At 50.7% G+C, this 24,179-nt stretch overlaps 1 protein-coding gene across 1 annotated transcript in view; it reads right to left on the bottom strand.

The window, feature by feature from the left end:
* The window catches only part of NLRC5 (NLR family CARD domain containing 5), a 100,822-nt gene that overhangs the window by 19,234 nt on the left and 57,409 nt on the right, over window positions 1-24,179 (bottom strand). Inside the window, exons 24-41 of the mRNA XM_007466822.1 lie at window positions 23,489-23,578; window positions 21,598-21,642; window positions 20,567-20,656; window positions 19,594-19,677; window positions 17,229-17,312; window positions 14,273-14,362; window positions 14,022-14,084; window positions 11,619-11,705; window positions 9,741-9,824; window positions 8,862-8,951; window positions 8,417-8,482; window positions 6,653-6,736; window positions 6,482-6,565; window positions 3,811-3,897; window positions 3,221-3,298; window positions 2,345-2,428; window positions 1,937-2,020; window positions 288-371 (exon numbers count right to left, since the gene is read on the bottom strand). Coding sequence (XP_007466884.1) covers window positions 288-371; window positions 1,937-2,020; window positions 2,345-2,428; window positions 3,221-3,298; window positions 3,811-3,897; window positions 6,482-6,565; window positions 6,653-6,736; window positions 8,417-8,482; window positions 8,862-8,951; window positions 9,741-9,824; window positions 11,619-11,705; window positions 14,022-14,084; window positions 14,273-14,362; window positions 17,229-17,312; window positions 19,594-19,677; window positions 20,567-20,656; window positions 21,598-21,642; window positions 23,489-23,578 — 1,458 coding nt within the window. The remainder of the gene's footprint in view (window positions 1-287; window positions 372-1,936; window positions 2,021-2,344; window positions 2,429-3,220; window positions 3,299-3,810; window positions 3,898-6,481; window positions 6,566-6,652; window positions 6,737-8,416; window positions 8,483-8,861; window positions 8,952-9,740; window positions 9,825-11,618; window positions 11,706-14,021; window positions 14,085-14,272; window positions 14,363-17,228; window positions 17,313-19,593; window positions 19,678-20,566; window positions 20,657-21,597; window positions 21,643-23,488; window positions 23,579-24,179) is intronic.

Genomic DNA, 24,179 nt, shown 5'->3' with positions numbered 1-24,179 from the left:
GCTCTAGGCAGAGAAGGATGATGAGCCCCATTTTACAGATGAGGCTGTCCAAGTCTAGAGAGGCACAGTTATTCGCCCAAGGTCACTCTGAGTGACTGATAAAGTTGGGACCAAGAACCCAGTGCTCAGCCTTCCCCAAGCCACACCCAGAGTTGCCGGGCTTCATCAGGGAGAAAAGCGATAGGCTGAAGTCCCACCACCCACTTTAACCAAAGGCACAACTGTCCTCCCCACCCTTTGCCTTTGCTGGGCCATCCCCTCCCGGACCCTTCCACCCCACAACTCACTCCAGCTCCTCCAGGTGGTGACAGTGGCTTAGACCAGATGTCAGGTGGGCTAGCGCACTGGAGCTCACACAGCTGGAGGTCAGCCTGGTGGGGGTCAAAGGGAGGCAGGTCAGGTAGGAGCTCTGGGTCTTGGGAGCTCTGGATGCTGGTGGCAGAGGGCAAGGAGGTGGGGTGGGGAATGGTTCCTGGGGGGCAGTGGGAGGGGACCTTCCTTCCCTTCATAAATCTCTCCCATCAGGGAATCTTTAAGTCAAGACATAGCTTGGAGGCAGGAACATGGACTAGTTGAATACTTGTCTGAACCACAATCATTCAGGTAGCAACTTCACAATGTCTGCCATAATCAGGTATCACTGTAAAGTCTAGCTAGTTACTGTCCTTTACCATGAGCTCTGCATCTTTATTTAAACAGAAAATGTAGCAAGTATTGGAGAGGGTGTTAAAGATATATTAGTACCAAAAGGAGACCTTCCCCCTGATGCGATCGGTTGAATTAAAAGAGAACTGAGAGTTACAAAAGCTCCACTTTGCAACCATCATCCTTGATATTTGATTCAGGCAAGAATTATCAATGGATGCTAAAATTCGTGGGTGAAAGTTTGAGGAAGAGCAGGATATTTATATCATCTTAAGGTATCTTCCTACCAGATAACTGGTTAATTACAAAGGGAAAAACAGTAGCTTTGCAAGTGAAGAAACCTGGCAGACACCACCTTAACCAGGAGATCACAGTTAACATCCCCAGTAAGGGGACAAGTAGGCATCATGTGCCTCCCGATGTGACACACTGAGAAGAACACAGCAGCACCTCTGTGATATTCCTGCCCCAAATGCAGAACACAAATCTAAGCATGCGGAAACAGCAGAGAAACCCAAGCAGCAGGGCATTCTACAAAATAACTGCCGTGTAAATGTCATGACAGTATGAAACACAAAGAGGGGCTGAGGACACATTCCAAATTGAAGGAGACTAAAGAGAGATGACAACTGAACACAGTGTGTGATCCTGGATGGAATCCAGGACTGAAAAAAAAAATGCAATAAACATTATTGGGACGATTGGCAAAATTGGAATATAAACTGTAGCTTAGATAATAGTAGGATACCAATGTTAAATTGCCTGAATTTCATACCTTTACTGGATTAGGGGAGAGAATGTTCTTGTTCTTAGGAAATTCACTGAAATATTAAGGGCCGAATGGGCATAATTATACAACTTACTTTCAAATGGTTCCGAACAAGAAAGGGGGGGGGGTGGAGAAGAGAGGGGAGGGGTGAGGAAGGAGGAAGGGAAGAAAAGAGCAAATGTGAAAAAATAATGACAAAGGGTTAATCTGGGAAAATGGCATATGGAGGTTCTTCTCAGTCTTCTCGCAACTTTTCTATTAGTTTGCAATTATTTCCAAATAATAAAGAAAAGAAAAAGAAAGAGCATTCAAAAGGGAATCACCTTCACGCCACATGGCCATGTAGATGACCATGAACCCTGGCATCATCTCCAGGGTCATGTGTGGTCCCAGCCCATGGGATGGGGACACAGAGCTCCTCTGAGCGCAGGGTTGGGGAGAACAGGAAGTGTGGGGGCAGGGCTGAGCTGCAGGGGGCGGGGAGGGCGGGGGAGGCCCTGAGTGAAAGTCTTGTCTGCATACCGGAAGTTCTTCAGCTCAGAGAGGGACAGCAGGAGGCTTTGTAGCAGCAGAGCACTGGCTTCGCAGAGGTTCACCTGGGACAAGCTGAAAAGGCCCAAGCATATTCCAGAGGATTTCAGGCTGGACACACCTCAGGGATCAAACATCACACAAAGATGGGGAGGCCAAGAGAGGGGAAAGGCCCACCCAAGAGCTCCCAGTGGGGCAGGCCTCCCCTCTGCCACCCTGGGGCTCTCCCCCACTGGCCAGATGTGATTCTCTCCTGCAGAGGGAAGCAAGAATGCTAGCACAGCCCCACGCTCTGCTCATCTCCATCCTGCACTGGCCAGCCTCTCACCTATGGCCTGGAGCGGGCACTGGGGTCAATCAGAGAACTCAGGGCCCCAGACAGCGTTTCGGGGTGCTGACCTGAGCTGCCGCAGCCGGGCGCAGGTCTCCATCAGCTGCCTGGCAAGAAGGCTGTGGTGGGTCCCAAGGTCACAGTGAGTCAGCCTGGAGGTGGAGAGGGAGGCAGCAGCTTCTAAACACCTGGCTCAGTACCGGGTGCTCAGTCCCCACCTGCAAGGAGCGTTTCTTACGGTGGTAAATAAATGCTAATCAAATAAAGTCCCCCAATTTACTAATCAATCATGGGAAGTACGATGAAGGAGAGGTCAGGATGGGGCACCTGGTATGGCTGTGCAGGTTGTTCACTGCACAAGGAGACCCAGCCAAGGAAATGAGTTGGGGCTGAGATCCAGGTATGGTCTAGTCCTCACAATGTATACTTGCAGGGCTGCATTCCCCCAAAGAGGTGACATTTTAATTTCCCAAAACGTGCTATATGGATTAGAGGAGCTGTGAACCCAGGCGTCTGTAAGAATGGATGATGGGAGGACTTGACTAAGTCTGGGTGGGTTGGAGGGGCCTCCCTGAGATGGTGGCATTTAAACTGAGACCTGAAGGATGAGGTCGAGTTAGCCAGGTGAAGAAAGATGAAGAAGGAAAGGGAGGAGAGAATATTCTGGGCAGGAAACAGCCTGTGCAAAGGCCCTGAGGTCAAAGAGAGCAAGGTGGTGTTTAAGGTACTGGAAGCTTAGCTGGAGCCTAGACTGGGGTTTGGGGTAGGGATAGATAGCATCAAGAGGTAGGTTGGGCCAGATCTCACAGGCCATGTAGAGACTTTGGGCATCAAAGTACTCTGAGCAGGGGCATGAGAATTATTGGTCAGAAGCAGCAGTACCCCCCTCTCCCCCTCCCTCCATCACCAGCCTCTCTCTTGGGGCCCCAGGTACTGGGTCTCACCTGAAGGCCATGGCTTCTGGGTTCTCCTGATGGGGAAATTCCAGCTGGATACAGAGCTGCTGCTGGGTCTCGGAGATGCTGAGGAGGGAAGGGGTAGCCAGCGTGAGGCCCACAGCAGCTTTCCCGTATCGGCTGTGCTGGGACTGGGGCTGCTCAGCCGACTGAGCTCCCAGACCCAGTGGGGATCTGGACATAGGTCAGTGAGACACCAGCGCCTTTGCTCTTAGCTAGTCCATGGGATCCTGGCACCTCTGGTTACAGAGCCATGGTGTGTGTTACTGTCACCAGGGGCCCCTTCCAGACAAGCAGCATGGACTTCCAGCAGTGTCTGTCTGGGATCTAACAGGCCTTCGTCTTGAACCTGGGGCTGCCTTCCTCTCTCTGGTCCTGCGGCTTGCCTACTGCACAAGTCCCAGCAAGTATGTGTAGCCCCTCACATATGCCCCAGGAGCTCCTGCCATCTTGGGGACGCAGAGTACTCACTAGGGATGCAGCTATTACCCCACAGGACAAGAGACCAAAGTCTAGGTGACGGATGGTCCCAATGGTCATGAAAAGATGAACTTGAGCGGCTTCCTCCCTGGACTTACCTTATTTCAGTGACGTTGCCTGAGGCTTGGGCACAGACTTCTAGCAGCATGAGCACCCCGGCTTTGCCCACCCACGGCTCCTCCACCCTGTCACAGAGGTGGACACAGATAAAGGTCGCCTAGGGTTAGTGGGGGCGGAGAGGAAAGTGCCAAGGGGGCTGCCTAGAGGCTTTTTGGGTTTTGCTGATTTTTAAAACAATAAAATTTAAAATTGGGCATAAGCATAAAACAGAAAATTAACATCATCCTTGTTCTAACAGTTATGCAACCATCCAAAGGGAAAATATTATTTTTTTAAACAATATTTTTAGGTTTAAGAAAAGGTCTACATAACGTCATGTTGCAAAGATAGGGAAATAAAACTGTATATGAAACATGATCCCAATCTTGTATTTAAAAAAGGAAAAATATATATGGAAAGGGAAAAACACATATGGTGAGGAACAGGGAGACAGAGCTGTGAGAAAAATATATTAAATGTTAATGGTGATTGTTTCAGTTGTAGAATTCTCTTGAAGTGTTTTTATTTTATTTCTTCTTTAGTTTTCAGTATTTTCAGAACTTTCTACAATGTGTATGCATTAATTTAAAGATTCTTTTTGGATGTGAACCATTATTTTAAAGTCTTTATTGAATTTGTTACAATATTGCTTCTGTTTATGTTCTGGTTTTTTGGCCACAAGGCACGTGGGATCTTAGCTCCCCGACCAGGGATCGAACCCACACCCCATGCATTGGGAAGGCGAAGTCTTAACCACTGGACTGCCAGGGAAGTCCCTGTATGAATTAATTTAGAAGCAGGAAAAAAGACAGCTCTTTAAAACATTGCTGCTTCTAAAGTTATGTTGAATTTTTTTTTCAAAGTACTATTTTCTTCTTACGTTCTTCTGGGTTTTCCACAAATTTCTACGAGGAGTACACATTATTTTTAGAGTAAGACAAGTTTTATTTTAAAATGCTATTTGGGGTGATCTAGCGATTCTACACCAAAGAATTGAAAGCTGAGATATAGAGATATTTGTACACCTATGTTCGTAGCAGCATTATTCACAATAGCCAAAAGGTGGAAGCAAACCAAATGTCCACTGATGGATGAATGGCTAAAGAAAATGTGGTGTGTACACATAGTGGAATATCATTCAGCCTTAAGTGGGAAGGGAAATTCTATAACATGGTACAACAAGGATGAACCCTGAGAATATTATGCTGAGTGAAATAAGCCCATCACAAAAAGACAAATACTGTATGATTCCACTTGTATGATGCACCTAGAGGAGTGAGATCCACAGAAACAGAGTAGAAAGGTGAGTAGAAAGCCAGGGACTAGGGGGAGGGGAAAATGAGGGGGCGGTTAATGGGTACGGAGTTTCAGTTTTGCATGAAAAGTTTCGGTTACACAGCAATGTGAATGTACTTAACACTACTGAACTGTGCACTTAAAAATGGTTAAGATGGTAAATCTTATGTTATGTGTATTCTACCACAATTTTTAAAAATGTCATGTTGGGGAACAACCAGACTCTATATGCCTCATCGTGGGCTGAGTTGAAAAGTGCACAGCATTGGCCATGAAGTAGGTATTTTTAGACACAAATCCCATGGAGCCTTTCCAGTTCCAGGCAAGTCAGGGGTTAGAGGAGCAAACTCAATGACATCACAAGGAAGCACCAGACAGAGCCAGAAAGTGGGACGGTCTATAGCACAGGGGACCGGTTTTGTCAACGGTTCGCCCACTAGGAGTCCGAAGAGCCATCACCACTCCATGCAAATGTGGACCTTGACGGGATCCTGGATCCAAAGAGCCAGCCATCCCATCTGGGGAGAGTGGGAAATTTTAGATTGGACTGGGTAATACCTGACACTAAGGAGTTGCTACTGATTTTTGTAGGTGTCCTAATTCAACTGTGATTATGTAGAAAATGTCCTTATTTTTTAAAGATTTGTGGTGAAATATTTTGGAGTGATATTTTATGAGATCTATAACTTATTTTAAGACACTTCAGCTAAAAAGTAAAAAATTTGAGGCAAATATGGAAAAACACAAACAACTGTCAAAACTAGGTGATGAAAATATGAGTTTTCAAAATTGTTTTTCTACTTTTTGGAATCTTCTGTTTTTCTGAAAGTTTTTTTTGTTTTTTTTTTTTTTTTTTTTGCGGTATGCGGGCCTCTCACTGTTGTGGCCTCTCCCGTTGTGGAGCACAGACTCCAGACGCGCAGGCCCAGCGACCATGGCTCACGGGCCCAGCCACTCCGCGGCACGTGGGATCTTCCCGGAGCGGGGCACGAACCCGAGTCCCCTGCATTGGCAGGTGGACTCTCAACCACTAGTGCCACCAGGGAAGCCCTTTCTGAAAGTTTTAAAATGATCGCAGTGAACATACAAACTTGATATTTGTTACATATTATTTCTGACCTCAGCTCAGTGTCCTTTTCAGTTTCCTCTTTTTCTGAAGTCCCCAAATATAGGCCCCACCTTGGGGAGGGCGGCTTCTCTGCGCCTGAGCGGGTTTCTGGGACTAATGGGCAGGGTGGTCCTACATGCAGGTGGCAGGGCTCTGGATGCAGGAAACGGCTAAGACCATGACCTCCGGGGGACCCATACTTCAAAGCCCACCTCTGCCCCCCATTCCCACCACGGCCCCCTCCCAGGGTCACGGGCAGGCGATACCTGAGAGTGAGAAGCCCTGCCGGCCACTTTAGCAGACCCAGGAGGATAGTTAGCTGCTCCAGGCCCAGGAGGCACTGGGTCAACCTGCAGACAGAGGTCAGTTACCAGAGAGGTTCTGGCAGGGACTCTCCACCCCTCAGCTGCCCCCACGGGCGGGGCCTGGTCACTCACGTGAGCTCCGTCAGCCACAGGGCCTGGCTCAGGCCAGTGGTCAGTCTGGGCACCTGCTCTGGCCCGAAGCTGCACTCGCTGAGCCTGAGGGCAGAAGGCAAGGGACAGAGGTTTGGGCGAGGCCTGTTGGGACTGCCGTCCTGCTGCCAGCACCAATGGGGGAGCCTTCACTGAGTGCGAAGGCCTGGACCAAAGGCCTGAGAAAAGGCCAAAGACGCAACCCTTGCTCTGGGAGCTTCTCTTCTCTTTGGAGAGACCACCTCCCAAGAGGGTGCCAGGAGTCAGTCATTTACTGAGCCCTGACTATAAGGCAGGCACTGTGCCAGCCTCTGGGTGCGCCATGTGAGCACGCAGGAGTGCCTGCCTTATGTGTAGGATCTCACTGATCCCCAAAAGCATCACCTACAGATGGAGAAAGTGGCCAACCCGAGGACACACAGCTGGTAAGAAGCAGGGACAGATTCGGGTTTCAATCCAAGTCAGCCTGACTCCACACCCCAAACCTGTGACCGCTTCCCTAGTCTCCAGTACCACACTAGTCCAGGCTCCCTTGGGGGCAGGAGGGACTGGGACTCTTGCTGTGGCCCTGCCCTCCCACTGCCCGGCCCCGTGTGGCCGGCAGACAGGCCTCAGGACACTGTCTCACAGACAGACGGGCTGAGAAGAGGGCCCAGCACAGCACCACGGGGCCGCTCCCTCTCATAGGACAGGGGCCACCAGAGGTGTCCAGGAGGGGCTGACATTTGAGCTGGGTCTTAAAGGATTAGGAGAATTTGATCTCAGAAAAGGTAGCGAAGAGAACGTCAGGCTGAGTACGCAGAAGCAGGGAAGCTTCATCGGGCAGTGCGTGTTTGGTGAACAAAGATCCCTTGTGGCTGAATTTGTGCGCACATGTGCTGTGTGTGTGGGGGGGGGTGGTATGTGGTGTGTATATACTTGGTGTGAGGGTGGTGTGTGTGTGGAGCGGGGTGCGGGGAGGAACACAGCGGGAGGTGACAGCCAGATCAGACTCTGAGGGAGAAGACCAGGCCAAGCAATTTGGACTTTATCCTGAGGGCAACTGGGAGCCCCCGAAGGGCTTAGAGCAATGGAGTACCACAGTCAGATGTGTGTGGTGGGAAGATGCCTCCGGGTGCTGTGCGATGATTGCAGGAGGCCTAGCCAGAGGCAGTGGACCGATTCAGAGACCAGGACCAAAGGTGAAGCAAGACATGCAGAGGAACTAACCCAAGGCTGAGAGACAGACAGAGCTCAAGGCTACCGGGGGAATAATAATAACAGTAATAATAAACAACTGATACAACACTCAAATAAGCCAGGGCCTTTCCAAGCACTTTATATATATTAACTCATTTAATCCTCACAATAACCCTGAAGGGTAGGTCTCACTATTATTCCCATTTTACAGATGAGGAATTGAAACGCAGATAGGTTAAGTCACTTGTCCAAGGTCACACAGCTGGTAAGTGGTAGAACTAAGATTTATCCCAAGTGGCTCCAGAGTCTGATCTCTTAACTCAGAAGCCTCCAGACTTATAGTTAGGACGTGGCTAAGGGGCACAAATACCACTCAAAGGCCCAGCCCAGGGGCTGGAGGCAAGGGGGGGCTGGGGGCAGATGTGGGGGAGAGGCAAGCCCGGCAGTAGCTTGAAGCAGGGAGTGTGAAGGAGGAGAGGCCCCAGAGAGGAAGGAGGCATGGAGGCCGCCACAGGGTCGACCCCCCGTCCCCCATCCCCCCTTCCTGCCCCCCAGACCAGAAATTACCTCAGTGTCTTCCTAGCCTCCTCCTGTCGGGAGAAGTGAATCCAGAAGCTCTGCTTGGAGCCCAGGCTGCAGAGAGAGGGGTGTATGGAAGCCGAGGGCCCAGCTTCGCCGGCATCCTTGGGACCCAGGCGCCAGGGGGTGCGGGAGGGAAGGGGGCTGGGTCTTCAGGGGCAAGGGCGGGTGGAAGCCACGGGAGAGACCCGTGCCCACCCGAGGAGAGACCCACCTCCTTCTTCAAGGACCCCAAACCTGGTGTGCCCCAACCCGTGGCCTCCCTAGGCCCTGTGGCACACGGGCCTCAGAGGATGGAAACTATGATCCCACGTCCAGTGAACCCTGAGACTCAGAGAGGGGCGGAGGTTGCCCAAGTCACACAGATGGAGGGGCACTGAGTGTGTGAGTCTTGCTTCCCCACCATCAGCAACTGGCACCAACGTCGCCTTACTTCACTGAGGCCTCCCGGACACGTGGGCAGGAGGGGAGAGTCTCCACCAGGCACAGGACACTTTCCTGAGAGATACCGTTGTGACTTAGACTAGAGGAGAAAAGAGGTTCAGGATGGGGGGGTGGGGGGAAGCACCTCAGTGGAGCCCTGCCCAGCCCCCCTCGTCTCTTCCCTTCCAGCTGTCATCTCCCAGAGGAGCGTCCTCAATGTCCGAGTGTCCGTTCTCCAGGTGGAGACACTGAGGTCCAGAGAGAGGCCAGAGGGGCGCTATCCCCACACGGGGCAGGTCAGGCACCAGACTATGAGTCTTTGAGAGCTGCCCCTGTGGTCTGAGACGACCGGGTGATGATGAGGCCAGGCTGGCAACTCCAGCCCCACAGGGGTCAGGGATGCCCAGAGCACAAAGCCCAGCTGCCTAGCAACGGGTTGTATCCTGGCTCTGGCCGCCAGTCTCCCAGGTCACTGAGTGAGTGAGGATGACTTCCTAGGGACCCTCCGTGCTGTGGCGACATCCCCAAATCCGTGTCCCATAGATTTGGTCAGAGGAGCTTCAGGGATGGGATGGACCAAGAGCCAGGACAACTGAGACCCAGCAGCTGGTTAGGGATGAACTGTTGCTCCCTACCCGGAGCAACTTGGGTCACCAAGCTTTAGTCATAGCCTCTCCTGGGTGTCTGATGGGAGCTCTGCCCATAGTGGGCAATGAGGGAAGGAAGAAAGGGCCCAAGGTAGGCAGGGGTCAAGGTAAGAATCAGCCCTTTCCCCTCCCCAGCCCTTGTCCTCTGCAGTTCTCTAGGGATGCCTCAAAAGAAGCCCACTAATGTTCTTGGCCCTGGGGAGTCTTCCTCCTTGCTGTCCTTGAGGCTGCTCGACACTTACTCAAGTGAACCGGAGATGGGCACCTGAGGGAGACATTCCAGGAGGCACCTGAGCCCGGCATCACCCAGCAGGTTTGCTGAGAGGCTGCAAGAGGTACGAGGAGGTTGTTGGTGCTCAGACGTGCCTTCTCTTCAGTTACCATCACTGCTACTCTACCCGCCCAGCACTGCCATTATCCCCTCCTCCACTCTGCACTAATTCCGTTCCAACAGCACCGTCATCACCACCAGCACCATCCCATCACTGCTACTCGGCATCAGCACCTCCATCACCACTAGAATTATCACCACCATCCCCCTCACCAGCACCACAGTTAACCAACCCTCATCTTCCCGTTCAGTATCTGGTGACCACTCCCAAGACTCATGTGCCTCCAGCAGGCTTTCAGGGGTTAGAGAAAAACCAGTTAGCTTTCACTATGCACTTGGCCTGCATCCGTTGGGAGCCATAATTTTTGAACAAGAGTAAATTCAGGAAAAAGAAAGATATTTGGAGGATGTATTTATCCATCAGATTTCTTCTTTTAATTTGAGAATGCAATAGCTGAAATTGCACTGGAAGACTTTCTTATTTCCCTTCATTGTAGCATTCTATGGTTTTAGCTACAGTTTCAGAAACAATATAATCAGCATGCCTGGGAATATCTGATTTTTGTCCTGCATCTTTGAACTCATTTTGCCCCTGATTATGACACTTTTTTTTTTTTTTTGGTGGTACGCGGGCCTCTCACTGCTGTGGCCTCTCCCGTTGCGGAGCACACGCTCCGGATGCGCAGGCTCCGGACGCGCAGGCTCAGTGGCCATGGCTCACGGGCCCAGGTGCTCCGCGGCATGTGGGATCCTCCCGGACCGGGTCACGAACCCGTGTCCCCTGCATTGGCAGGCGAACTCTCAACCACTCCGCCACCAGGGAAGCCCCTGATTATGACACTTTTAAGCCTTGTTTATTTTGTCTTTTCCTGAGAAATTTTAAAAATGAAAACCTAGTTTGTCTCAGGAAGCCACTTAATAAAGTAATCTTTAAAATAAGCAAAAGTTCCCTCTATAATGAAAAAACAGGAAAACTTAAAGACATCTTGCTTATTCATCTTTCTTTAAAATACATGATTTTCATCAGCCGCATTTCTCTCCTTGGCCACATCACAACAGGAACTTAAATTGTGTTTTTTCGGGTAGACAGCTCTCTTTACATCCTGCTTGTCCTAAGCTGGACTCCTAACAGTTTTGAGCAAAGACTGCATCGTACTAATTGTGCGACTTAGGGCAGGTTCTTAAACTCTCTGTACCTCAGTTCTCTCATCTATAAAATGGGGATAATAGTACTTAGGGTTGTTGGAAGGATAAAAAGAATATGTAAAGCACTTAGGACAGTGGAGAAACTACTCAATAGGTATTAGCTTTTTTTCACCTACCCATGCGGGCTGCACTATCTGGGCACCCTCAGACACCACTTCTCATCAATTTGACAGTCCACAAATCCCCATCCTCCAGGGCCCTCCGCAGGCTGAGGCATTTGTTGTTCTTAACCACCTGCCAGGCAAACCAACAGATCCCTTCTTTCAGGCCCCACCAGCCAGCAGAGCTCCAGTGCCCTGATCAACATGAGGCCAAGGGGCTCCTGTGGCCCTTTGTGAAGGGCTCCCCAGATTAGATCAAGGGCATACCCTGAATTAGCTCCACCATGGTGGCAGTGGGGAATGGTAGGGATAAAATGCGGACAGAGAAACGATGTGGATGTGACTGAGTCCCAGGCATCCCATGCCCTGTTAGCTGGTCCTGAGAGGTGCTGATTGCACACACACACGCATGCACACACACCCCGTCGGTGCCACCCAGGCACACGCTCCTGGGCTCCTCTCCCTCCTCCTGCCCGACTTACTCCAGCTGGCTGAGGTCTTCACACTTGCTCAGCAACCAGCAGAGCGGCTCCACGTGCTCCTGGCTGAGACCGCAGCCTGTGAATCTGCTGCAGGAAGGGGTGCAAACCGGGAATGGGGCCACTCAGACCCTCTGTCCTGGCTAGTCCTGGGTGTGGCCTCTGAGTTTCAGCGGGGCCTCACCCAAGCTTGGATTCTCTGGAAACATCCAGCATCCACCACTCCCACCTCCCTCCACAGCAGATCCCACCAATATTCTCCCTCTGGGGAGGTGGTTCTCAAAGTGTGGTCCTCGACCAGCCCCACCAGCATCCCTTGGGAACTTGGTGAGGGGCATGTTCTAGGAACGCAACCCAAATGCACTGAATTAAAAGCTCTAGTAACAAGGCTCTCCAGACTGATTCTGATTCAAGGTGAACTATAGCTCTTGGCGGTCACTTTAATGGACAGACATGAGGGTGGAGTGGGGGAGACTAAGGGTGATGTCTGCTCCTGCAGAGGGTTATTGATGCTGGAATCAAAAGTAATAGTAAGTGTCTTTGAGATGCCTATACCGAGACTACACAATAAGGTAAATGAGCAGCTTACGGCCAGCCAGCAACTTAAAAAAAAAACATCTTAAAATGAGAAAGCACCTAAAATCAGTATCTAAAATTTTTATCATTGTTACTCTCCTTCATGATTTTTTCCATAGTCCTAAATTCCCTATTACCCTACCGTTTACTTCATATTTTATTTTTATTTATTTATTTAAGTTTTGCGGTACGCGGGCCTCTCACTGCCGTGGCCTCTCCCGTTGCGGAGCGCAGGCTCCGGACGCGCAGGCTCAGCGGCCGTGGCTCACGGGCCCAGCCGCTCCGCGGCACGTGGGATCCTCCCGGACCGGGGCACGAACCCGTGTCCCCTGCATGGGCAAGTGGACTCTAAAACCACTGCGCCACCAGGGAAGCCCTACTTCATATTTTTAAATCAGCTCATTCTTTTTATTTAATGCATTTATTGGAAAAGGAAACCCTGTATCACTCACTCCAATGGAAAACTGAAATTGCCTGCCCCAAACAGACCATAAGCATAAGGATACAGGAAATGGGAGCAAAATATCATCATTAAATTCAAGCCAGACACTGGCACCTGCTGAGAGCTCTCTCTTTATTTAAAAGGGAGCTTAGCAAATGTTAAGAGGTGTTGTAGACACGCTAACACCTAGCTGGGGCTTCCTCTTGGCCTTAATCAGAGAGTTGAAAAGGGAGGAATTCAATGAAGCTGAAATACCCTACTATCCGCCCAACCTCCTAAAAGGAGGTCCTGCATTTTGGAAATCACAGACTTGGAAACTATGAAGGTATTCTAGAAGTCACGATAGTGTTGGGTTAAGACAGGAATTGGAAAGTCTACAGCCCAAGACCGCCTGCTTTATAAGACCATTTTCAAACAGTTGAGAAAAAAATCAAAAGGAGAGTAACATTTCCTGACACAGAAACATTACATGAAATTCATGTCTCAGTGTCCATAACTCCAGTTTTACCGGGACACAGACACACGCCTTCGTTTACATATCGTCTGTGTTGCTTTCAAGCTAAAAACGGCAGGGTTGAATAGCTGAGATAGAGACCCTGTGGCCTGGAAAACCCCAAATATTTACAATCTAGCCCTTTACAGAAGAAGTCTGCCTGCCCCTGGGCCAGGAGCGCTATAAGACTCCCTGGATTCAAGTCCCAGCTGTACCCCTTCCTGCTGCATGACCGCAGCTGTGAGGCTTATAGGACGTAATCTGCATGAGGCTCTTAGAATGGTGCCCTACAGATGCTCAGCAAACATCAGCTCCTTATTTATTGTTATTTCGCAGCTGAGGAGGCTGAGACGCAGAGAGAAGGGTCTGGTCCAAGGTCACTCGGTGAGCCAGTGGCATCAAATAGCTACGAGAAACGTCATCTCTGTACTTAGAGGTTATTCCCTGGCCCCATTATCCTGTGCAATGCTGGCTCCCCTCTCACCAAGGCAACCACAGAGCACTGGTCCAAGAGCCAGCGGTGCGGCGCAGGGGGACACTCATAACTGTGAGTGCCTCTCGTGCTTTACACATTGCCTCAATTCCTCTTTGCTAACGGCCTGCAATATAGCATCTCCCTTCTCCAACTGCGGAAGCTGAGGATTGGACAGGTTAAGGAACTTGCCTAAGGTGCCAGGCCCTTGTGGGGTTGGTATTTAAAGCTTGGGGGGCAGGTTGTGGAGTCCTTTTCCTCAGACCAGGCCCCTGAGCTCTAATCCTGTCTGCTGTGGACTCCTTGTTTGCCCGTGACGGAGCCCAGCCCTCTCAGTCTGTCCTCTGCTCTGGACATCCAGGAGGCAAGTCTGCTCGTCCTCAATCCCCACGGGCTGCTTGGGCACAGTTCCGGGGGACTTACCCACAGCACCCGCCTTCCTGCTCCTCGCTAGACCTGAAGTGCAGGGTCGCGTGATGCAGGGACCTGGAGCAGACAGCACCTGGGTCAGCCACCCTTGACCACAGCCTCAGCATGCCCCCAGGGGGCAGGCCCCCCTCCTCCAGCAGCTGAGTCTCTGATTTGGGTCCCACTATCTCCATCCTAGCCCCTCACATCCAACAGGCTCCAGGCACCACCCTCCTAGGTTCTGGTTGTCCCAGGGCAATGCTCACCTGAGATCCACCTTCTGAACCCGTGGGCACAGGCTGAAGATGTCAGCCAGCAGGAGGGGGCTCCTTGGGGACAGTTCCATCTGGGTCAGCCTGAGTAGGAAAGGGGCGGGGCCCTATGTGAGCAAGTTGGAACCAAGCAAGATCAGTGGGCAAGAAACCTGGACAGGCTGGAGGCGAATGAAAAGGATGGGGGGCTGATGGGTCAGCCAGGCATTAAGGAAGGAGACAGGAACTCAAGAGGGAGAAATAGGAGCTTGAGGTCAAGTGGACTGAGGTTTGAGTCCTAGTTCTGCTTACTGGCTGTGTGTCCTTGGATAAGTGACTTAACCTCTCTGAACCTCAGTTTCCTTATCTGAAAAACAGAACTACTTATACACCTTCCTCTAGGGTGTCATGAGGACTGAATCATATCAAGCTTGTGCACTGCCAGCACGATACCCATGCTTATTGTTATTATTATATTGTTTTTATCCTAAGCACACATAGGTGAGTCCTTGCTGACAAGGATCGGGAAGCTTTAGGTCCTCAGAGTTTCTCAAGCTCAGCATTACAGAGATAATTCTTTGGATTTGGGGGCTGTCCTGTAGGAAGTTTAACAGCATCCCAGACCTCTACTCACTAGATGCCAGCAGTAGCATGACCTCCCACCCCCTCTGCCATCATGACAACAAAAATGTCTCCATTGCCGAATGTCTCCTGAAGGGCAAAATCACCCTCCAGCTGTGAACCACTGCCTTAGAGAAAAGTGAGATGCTTCCATCTTGCCCTTGGAGGCATCCTTGGTGTCTCCATTTCCCTCGCTCCATAAACCCTCCATCAGCTTGTCTTGTTGGTTACACCCCCAAGATCCACCCTGAATCTACCTACTTCCCTCTCTCCCCACCAATTCCCTGCGCCCATCATCTCTTACCCTGGCTGTACAACCCCCTCCCTGCTCTTGCTTCCACGCTTGTCCCGGTCCCTTCTCTACCCAGCAGCCAGACTAAGCTTTTGAAAACACAAATCGTTCCTCTGCCTTGGGCAAAATCCCAAACTCCTCGCCACAGCTACCAGGCCCTGTGTGACCCGGCCCAGGTTCATTTCTCTACCTTCTCTCCTACAACTCTGCCGGCCACTGTGCTCTGGCCACACTGGCCTTTCTGCCTGTTCCTCGAGCCCACTGAGTTCAATCCTGCTTCAGGGCCTCATGCATGCTGTTCCATCTCCTTGGAATGCTGTTCCCTGCTTTTCAAAAGGCTGGCTCCCTCTCTTCCTTCAGGTAGCACCCCAGCGTCCCTCCTCAGAGGCGTTCCCTGACCACCCCTGCCATTGTCTAAATCACCTCCACAATCACTCCTTACCACATTCTCTAGAAAAATACTTTATCACTCTCTGAATTCATCTTATTTGCTTTCACTTTGCTTGTTGACCAGCTCCCTTTACTACACGGTAAGCTCCAAGAAGATAAGGACCTTGTCTTTTTTTTCTCTCTCTCAGCTGTGTCTCCAGCACCCCAAGCAGTGCCTGGTCCGCAGCAGTGCACAAACAGTATGGACTGAATAATACTGGGTTGGCCAAAAAGTTTGTTTGGGTTTTTCAGTAAGATACTATAAAAGAACCCGAATGAATTTTTTGGCCAACCCAATACAAAGCTTAAGCACTGGTGAGCATCAGGCTGGCTACCTCATTCCAAAGACAGATGAGGAGCTGGGGGCTGATGCTGTGTGACTTGGGCATAGAGAAGTCCCTCTCTGGTCTGAGGTTTCCTATCTATTCATGTTAGCCCACAACTTCTGTGTCCAAAGGAACCCTTCCTGACCCATCCTTTCCTGTAAGGGTGGGACCATAGTGGATTCTGTAGTTTGACATGGGCTCTGCCACACTTGCCTACCTCTGGGAAGTCACACATCTCCTCCCTCCCCTCCCAAAAGGACTCAGGGATAAGTGAGATCCTGGATGTGATGTCAGCTGTCTCAGGTGTCCCAGAGATCCTTAGCAGGAGTACTTATATTGCTGTTTTTAATGGTATGATTTAATTTTCTGTTGTATTTTTCCATATCAGCTGTAGCAGCTCTTGCCCCCTGTTGGAAAAATATTTAAAGTAAACCCTTTTTAAATTCTAACCAGTCTGAGCTGAAATTAGAAAACAGAGTTTTAAATACTTTGGGGATGCTGCTTAAATTCCCCTTTTACAGAATTAGATGGTGGCCTTTAAAAACTGGTGTGTGGAGACTTCCCTGGTGGCGCAGTGGCTAAGAATCTGCCTGCCAGTGCAGGCGACACGGGTTCGAGCCCTGGTCTGGGAAGATCCCACATGCTGTGGAGCAACTAACCCCGTGCGCCACAACTACTGAGCCTGTGCTCTAGAGCCTGCGAGCCACGACTACTGAAGCCCATGTGCCTACAGCCCGTGCTCTGCAACGAGAGAAGCCACCGAAATGAGAAGCCCGTGCACCCCAATGAAGAGCAGTCCCCGCTTGCCACAACTAGAGAAAGCCCGTGCTCAGCAATGAAGACCCAAAAAAAAAATATATATATATATATATATATATATATAAAACAAAAAAAACCCAACTGGCGTGTGATATATACATGACCTACAACTATAAAGTCTCTTTATAGGAGTAGGTGACCTTTTTGTGGGTGGAGAGAAGAATGATGGCCCATTTGTCACAGGCCTTCCATTCTTTAAGCTGCTTTTAGAGCAACTATCTTGTTTGAATCCCAACCCTGGGGGAAGGGTTGAAGAATACTAGTCCCATTTGTCAGATGAGGAAACTGAGGCTTAGAGGGGTCAAATAACTCCCCCCTGAGGTTGATAAGGTATTAGGGAAGAGCTGGAAGCAGACTTGAGCTCCCAGTTGTGCCAGGTAAAATGATGAAACAGCCCAAGAGAAGCGGGGAGGGGGCAGAAGGGGATGGCTTTGCAATGCAAGAGCCTCAGCCCTGCACAGTGAAATGGGGAAACCAGTCTTACTGCAGCAGGCTTAGCTCAGGGAGCCGGGGTAGGTGGTGCAGCAGGGTCTCCAGGCTCTGGTCACTCAGGACCTTGCAGGACAGTCTGTGAAACAAAGCATCTGAATGAGGTGGGGAAATCTTGGGAAAAGCTAGATGGGTCCTAAGCCAGGATTGCCCAAAACACCCCCTCTGAACACTGGGGTCCTTGAGTTATCATTGAGGCTGGAGGAAAAGGAAGGTCATATATGCTTGGAAAATGCTGGGTTAAGCCCCATTAATTTTCTTTGCTGCAGGACTTCTCAGAGCCTTTAATCTGCCCTTGTGCGTTGTGAATTTCTAAAGGGCTATAGTAGACATTTTTCCCCCAAAAGGCATGGACTAATAGGATTATCATTTTGAGGGCCATGAAGACTGGTACCCTGGAGAACACACCTGTTAAGAAGAGAATGCCGCCTTAACCCAAAGTAGTGAACATAATGGTGGCAATTCAGGCACGTTAACAGGTCAGCAAAGGAGAGATGCAGGGTAGCTCGGGTCCCTGACTGCCCATCAAAACCAGACCAACCAGCTGATCACTTGTCTAGATAATTCATCAGAAGCCAGTCCACTTAGGAGAAACTCCTGATATTCATCCTTTGGTCTCTGCTCTGGCTGGAGGACTGGGTCAACCAGAGTCTCTAAGCACCTTGGGGTTTACATACAGCCCTCCCTGCGAGTCTAGAGCCACTTCCTGACCCCCAGAGGCGTTTGGACTGTATTTTCCTTCTGCCTTTCTCCCCTTTTGCTGCCCCTTCTCTCTGTCCCTGTTTCTTTGTCCCCTGCAGGCTGCCCTTTCCCCTCACTGGGGCTGCCAGGAGCCTGGCCCATCTCCATCACATTACTGTCCGGCTGAAGGGGGACCCAGCTTCACCTTGGGGGGAACAGTAAAAGGGGCCACCTATGGTTCTGGAACTGGAAGCGAGGAGCCTCTGCCAGGGCCCAGGCTGTAGGCTCAGCTCTACCTGCTCTGTCCCAGGATTGGGCCTGGGGCTCTGAGCACAGGCAGAGCAGAGGCATTCACTGAGGGGTAGTCTGACCACAAACACCAAATACACACAGTGCTACGGCCTCTGCTTGGGGTCAATGTGGGGTTTACACACTGTTTTTTTTTTTTTTTTTTTTTTTTAAGCAACAGAACTTTTACCTTTATCTTGGCATTTGGAATGCCAAAATGTACACATCATGTACCATGGTGATGAGTGATATTAAAAACCAGGGGCAAGTGTGGGGGGAACTCTCTGCACTAGTTTTGCAACTTTTCTGAAAGCAAGCCTTAAACTATTCTAAAATAAATGGTTTATTTGAAAATTCATTGGTTCCACACATCCTGATATTCTAGGAAAGCCACAATGTTCTATTATGAGACAAAAGTTCACTGCAAATCTTGTTAAGATCCTGTATCTGTTAACATCAAAACCACCTTCCTCCATATCTATAAGTGTTTGAACATGGAGAGAGGTATGGAAGGACACACCCCAGGTGTCAACATGGATAATGAGCTTGTTGCAAGGACCAGAGGGCGTTTGAGGCGGGAGCCAGAAAGCAAGAAAAAAAAAAAAAAACTGTAGCAAAATGGAAAAACACATATGGGGCGATGTAAAGCGAAACTGCAGAACGCAGCTGGCCTGTGATTTCGAACAGGAAAAAATTTGTATATGCAGATAGAGAAGGTCAGCAGGACAAATGACAACACTGAGTTGATGAGGGACGGGGTTATTTAGATGAGGGAGGTTTGTCTTGGGTTTCTTTATTTTAAGGTAATTATTGTAATAAAATTACAATGATGATGAGGGAAGGAAAGTCTGACCCACCACTTTGCAGATAACAAAGCTGAGGCCTGAGGGGTTAAAGCCATTTGCCCAGAGTTACCCAGCTTGTTGGTGGCTGAGCCAGGACTCCTGATTCTAAGCCCAGTCTCTGGTCACAGACCCAGGCGTTCTGGAGTGAGCTGGTAACCCAGGCTGGGGGATGCCCTGAGGAGGGGCCTTCAGAATCACAGGCTCCAGCCACAGAGGCAGGCCCAGCTGAGTGCCAGGGTGGGGCTCCAGGGGTGCAGGGGGGAAGACTGGGGCTCCCAGGTGCCCTGAGTTGAGCCGATGGGGAGATGTAGCCCTGGGCCCTGCACGGCCTCTCTCAGTGGGAGGGATGAGGTGTTTGAAGCTGGGGCCATTGGGAGGCAAGGAGCCTTCCACCAATGGGTTAGGGAACTCCCATGGCGTAGGGCTACGGGGTCTGGCAGGAAGGGACCAGGAGGGACTCATCTGGTCTCTAACCAGGACACCCCACCCCAGGTCACTGGGCAGGTGCCCACGTTGTGCCCCTGCGGCTGTGTCCTCCGTACTTACTTGACTTCCAGAGGCCCCGGGCACTTCTCCAGAGTCTCACAGAGGCGGGAGAGGCTCAAGGGCTCCAGCTGACATTCCCTGAGGCTGAAAAGGTGCAGCGGGCAGGGCGAGGGGGTCAGGGAGGGCTCAGGGTCCCTGTCCAGCCCCAAGGGCTCTCCGCTTCTCCCAACGACTTTCCTCCCCAGCCTGCAGGCCGCCAGCCCCTGCAGTGCCAACAGGGCATGCTCTCTACCCCTTACAGCCCCCAGTCCCCCCACTCCAACAGAAACAGTCAAGGCCCCCTGAGCGCCCAGCTGCCCTCGTCCAGTCCCAAGTCCTCCCCACTGCCCCTGCCTACATCCAGGCTATCGTTGTCACTCACCTGGGCCACTTGAACATCCCCTGGGTTCCCCCTCTTGCCTCCCTGCAGTCCTCCACCCTGCCAGCGTCTTAGCTTTAACAAATACAAATCTGGCCAGCCTCTCCTGTGCTGAAAACCCTCTGTGGCTCTCCATTATCCTTAGGCTAAAAGCAAAATGCCTTTCCCATGTCTCCACTCACCTCCACTCTCCCTGTATAATAAGCTCTAGCCACACAGAAATGCTTCCCCAGAGCCAAGCCTTCACTCCCCTGGGCCTCTGCGTGAGCTGTCCCGCCTGCCTGGGATCCTGCCCACCCCGTCCCCAGAGAACCCTGTTCAGGCCCCAGCTAACGTGTCTCTCTTCTTAGGTGAGGAAATCAAGCCCCAGAGAGGGGAGGCGCCCAGCCAGGCTCTCACAGCCCCTCATGGCAGAGCTGGGAAGTCTTCAGAGAAAACAATGCAGAATCTTCTCTACAGGGAACGCCGGAGCCAGCAGCCCCGTCACCCGCCCTCACACTTCTCCCCACTCCTCTCAAACTCTCTTTCCCCTGTCTCCCAACCCCCAGGCTCTCCACTCCCTCACCCCTTACCCCACTGTGGTTACCCCTAAACAAGAAGTGGGTAAGATGGTACCAGAAGCTCCTGGAGGTGCGGCGCTGACCGAACCCCAAGAACTGGGCTCCAGCTTGGAACTCTGGCAAAGACCCAGCAGCCAACAGATCCCTAGGAGTGGGGAAATCATTTTGAAAGGAAAGTTCAAAGCACCCACATTGGAAGGCTAGACTCATTAGTTGGGGCTGGAAGGGGCCCTCGGGACAGTCAAGCCCCTCCCTGTACGGATGGGGCAACTGAGGCCCAGGGAAGGGAAGCCAGAGTGAGGATGCCAGCAGCTTATACCTATCCAGGTGGGCAGCACCTGAGCAGGTCGAGGGGAGCTAGGACAGAGCCCTCCTCTCTCTGACCGTTGCTGTAGGTATCATCCACCTATCTGTGCCTCAATTCTTTTGGCTTCAAGAACCCAGAGAGTTCCCAGAAATGGAGACCCTAGCTCGGCAAGCAATACCACCCGGGCTTCAGGCAGCCCACCTGCTACAGCAGTGTTTTTCTCTAACACATTAGCTGGAAATGCACTCTGCCCAGCTGGCCCTGCTTTAGGAGCCCTGTGCTTTTGTCCGGGTGAGACCAGGGTGCCGGGCTCCACTAGGGGGCAGCCGGGAACACCTGCGGAGAATAGTTGACCGCAAAGATGTGGAAACTTTTTCAGAGCACCAACGGTTCTTGGCTTCTCTAATGTGATACTCAAGAGTGTGAAAGGGCAGGGATTCATATGAAGTCAGGACGCTGCAAAGTGCTGCAAAGGTCCTCAGTGGCAGAAACACAGCGGCTCCCCTCTACCCTCCCACACATCCGCTCTCCTAACACCTGCTCTGCTGCAGCATCACCCGTCAGCCCCTCCCTCCCATGTGCACTCCTTCTTAGAAAAGATTGAAAGCAGCTGATTACTGCAAATTTATATGGGGGAGAGGTTACAGAAGTGATTAATTCCAGCCTGCCAGACCTGGGCTAACAGTCAGCATGGGTCTGGGGGTTGGGGGCACCTATAAGAAATGGGGACCAGAGAGAGAGAGGGGAGGCCCCCCAACCTCAGAGCTTTCCCTCCTTACCTGTCTCTTCCATCACCTCTCAGGATGACGTGTTGGCTCTCAGAGCTGCAGGCAGAGAGGAGGCGGCAGCCTGAGAAAGGGCCAAGGGCCCCCTTCCCAGGCAGCAGCAAGAGACCAGACAGGTTGGGTCAAGGAAGACCTGCATGGTGGCCTGTTTTCTCAGCAAATAGGACAATAAATATACATACAAAGCACACCACCGATATGACTTCCTTTGATTCTCACAATAAAATTGTGAGGTAAGGAAGTGTTTTTTTTTTTTAACATCTTTATTGGAGTATAATTGCTTTACAATGGTGTGTTAGTTTCTGCTGCATAACAAAGTGAATCAGCTATATGTATACACATATCCCCCTATCTCCTCCCTCTTGTGTCTCCCTCCCACCCTCCCTATCCCACCCCTCTAGGTGGTCACAAAGCACCGAGCTGATCTCCCTGTGCTACGCGGCTGCTTCCCACTAGCTAGCTATTTTACATTCGGTAGTGTGTATATGTCCATGCCACTCTCTCGCTTCGTCCCAGCTTACCCTTCCCGGTCCCCGTGTCCTCAAGTCATATATATATATATATATATATATATATATATATATATATATATATGTTAGCATACGGTATTTTTCTCTTTCTGACTTAACTTCACTCTGTATAACAGTCTCTAGGTCCATCCACCTCATTACAAATAACTGAATTTCGTTTCTTTTTATGGCTGAGTAATATTCCATTGTATATGTGCCACATCTTCTTTATCCATTCACCTGTTGATGGACACTTAGGTTGCTTCCATGTCCTGGCTATTGTAAATAGAGCTGCAATGAACCTTGTGGTACATGACTCTTTTTGAATTATGGTTTTCTCAGGGTATATGCCCAGTAGTGGGATTGCTGGGTTGTATGGTAGTTCTATTTTTAGTTTTTTAAGGAACCTCCATACTGTTCTCCACAGTAGCTGTATCAATTTACATTCCCACCAACAGTGCAAGAGGGTTGCCTTTTCTCCACACCCTCTCCAGCATTTATTGTTTCTAGATTTTTTGATGATGGCCATTCTGACTGGTGTGAGATGATATCTCATTGTAGTTTTGATTTGAGTTTCCCTAATGACTAATGATGTTGAGCATTCTTTCATGTGTTTGTTGGCAGTCTGTATATCTTCTTTGGAGAAATGTCTGCTTAGGTCTTCTGCCCATTTTTGGACTGGGTTGTTTGGTTTTTTTGATGTTGAGCTGCATGAGCTGCTTGTAAATTTTGGAGATTAATCCTTTGTCAGTTGCTTCGTTTGCAAATATTTTCTCCCATCCTGAGGGTCGTCTTGTCGTCTTGTTTATGGTTTTAAGGAAGTATTCTTACCCCTGCTTCACAGATCAGGAAACTGAGGTGTCAAGAGATGCAGTGACGTGCTCAAAGCGGCACAGCAGGTAAGTGGTGAGCCTGTATTTGAACCTGGTCTGTCTGCTACCGTCACACCCATTCTTGGAAGGGGGGAGGGGAGGAATAGGTGGACTTCACCTGAAACCATGGATGATCTGCTTTGCCTTGGCCAGGGCCACTTGGCTAGCTGCCTTCCCTTATACACTCTCATCAGCTCCAGAGACCCCACAATTCAGGTGGGTCCCTGAGAACTCAAGCTCCCACCAGGGAGCTCCCAGTTTCCTTAAAAGTCTCCCAGGACAAGTCAGAGTGTAACTACAGGAGAGTCGATGGATTGTGCCCCGTGGTGAATTTGGAGAAATTTGAGTGTCCCTGGAGCCATATTTCACTCATTCATCTATTCATTCATTTCACAGACACTCATTGCTTGTTCACTGGACCTGGTATCATACCAGGGCCCTGAGGATGCTATATCGTGAATGGGACAGATGAGGGGCAGAGTGGGGTCCCAGGGACACTCTCACCTGAAGTCCAAGTGCAGAAGCCACGGCAGAGTAGAGAAGCACTGGGTCAAACTGAACACAGCATCCAGGGACAAACCGTTCTCACTGAGGCTGGAGAATCAGAGGGATGATGCTGACAGAGGTCACTCAGGACTCAAAAACACCCTCTTTGTGGTCAGGGCACAGGGGAGGGCTGTCCCTCCCTGTTCCAGACGATGGAACACACTGAACCCTGGATGGTCAGAGCACCTATGCCAACTCCCCATTGCACAGATGGGGAAACTGAGGTCCAGAGAGCAGCAAGGTCTTGCCCAAGATTATGAGATATGTTGGTGACAGAGCTGAGATTGGAACTCCAATTTGCATAAAATTTGCCTGCAACGGCGGCGAGGCCTCCCCCCCCCCACCCACCCACCCACCGCAGGCCTCGAACGGGAACAGAAGCAATCTCCTCTGGTCCCATCTTCCCAAAGAAAGGCGGCCTGAGCAGGCAGTGCCCACAGGCCACAGCACTGGTTACAGCGAAAACCATAGCCACTGCCTCCAGAGTTTATGTGTTAACTGACTGGGAACCGGGGGCTCAGAGAAGGTGATGTAATTTGTCCAGGGACACTGGGAACCTGGGGTCTGTGACCAGGTTCCTGTGGCCAGGAAGCCTCTCCCTTGGGCCCAGAAGAGCCAGGGAGGAGGAGGGGGGGCCATGTGAGCTAGG

This window comes from Lipotes vexillifer, unplaced genomic scaffold, assembly GCF_000442215.2.
Source record: "Lipotes vexillifer unplaced genomic scaffold, Lipotes_vexillifer_v1.1 scaffold130, whole genome shotgun sequence".
NCBI classification, from domain to species: Eukaryota; Metazoa; Chordata; class Mammalia; order Artiodactyla; family Lipotidae; genus Lipotes; species Lipotes vexillifer.
The sequence above is the reverse complement of the archived record's forward strand: the minus strand, read 5'-3'. Positions and strand labels throughout refer to the sequence as shown.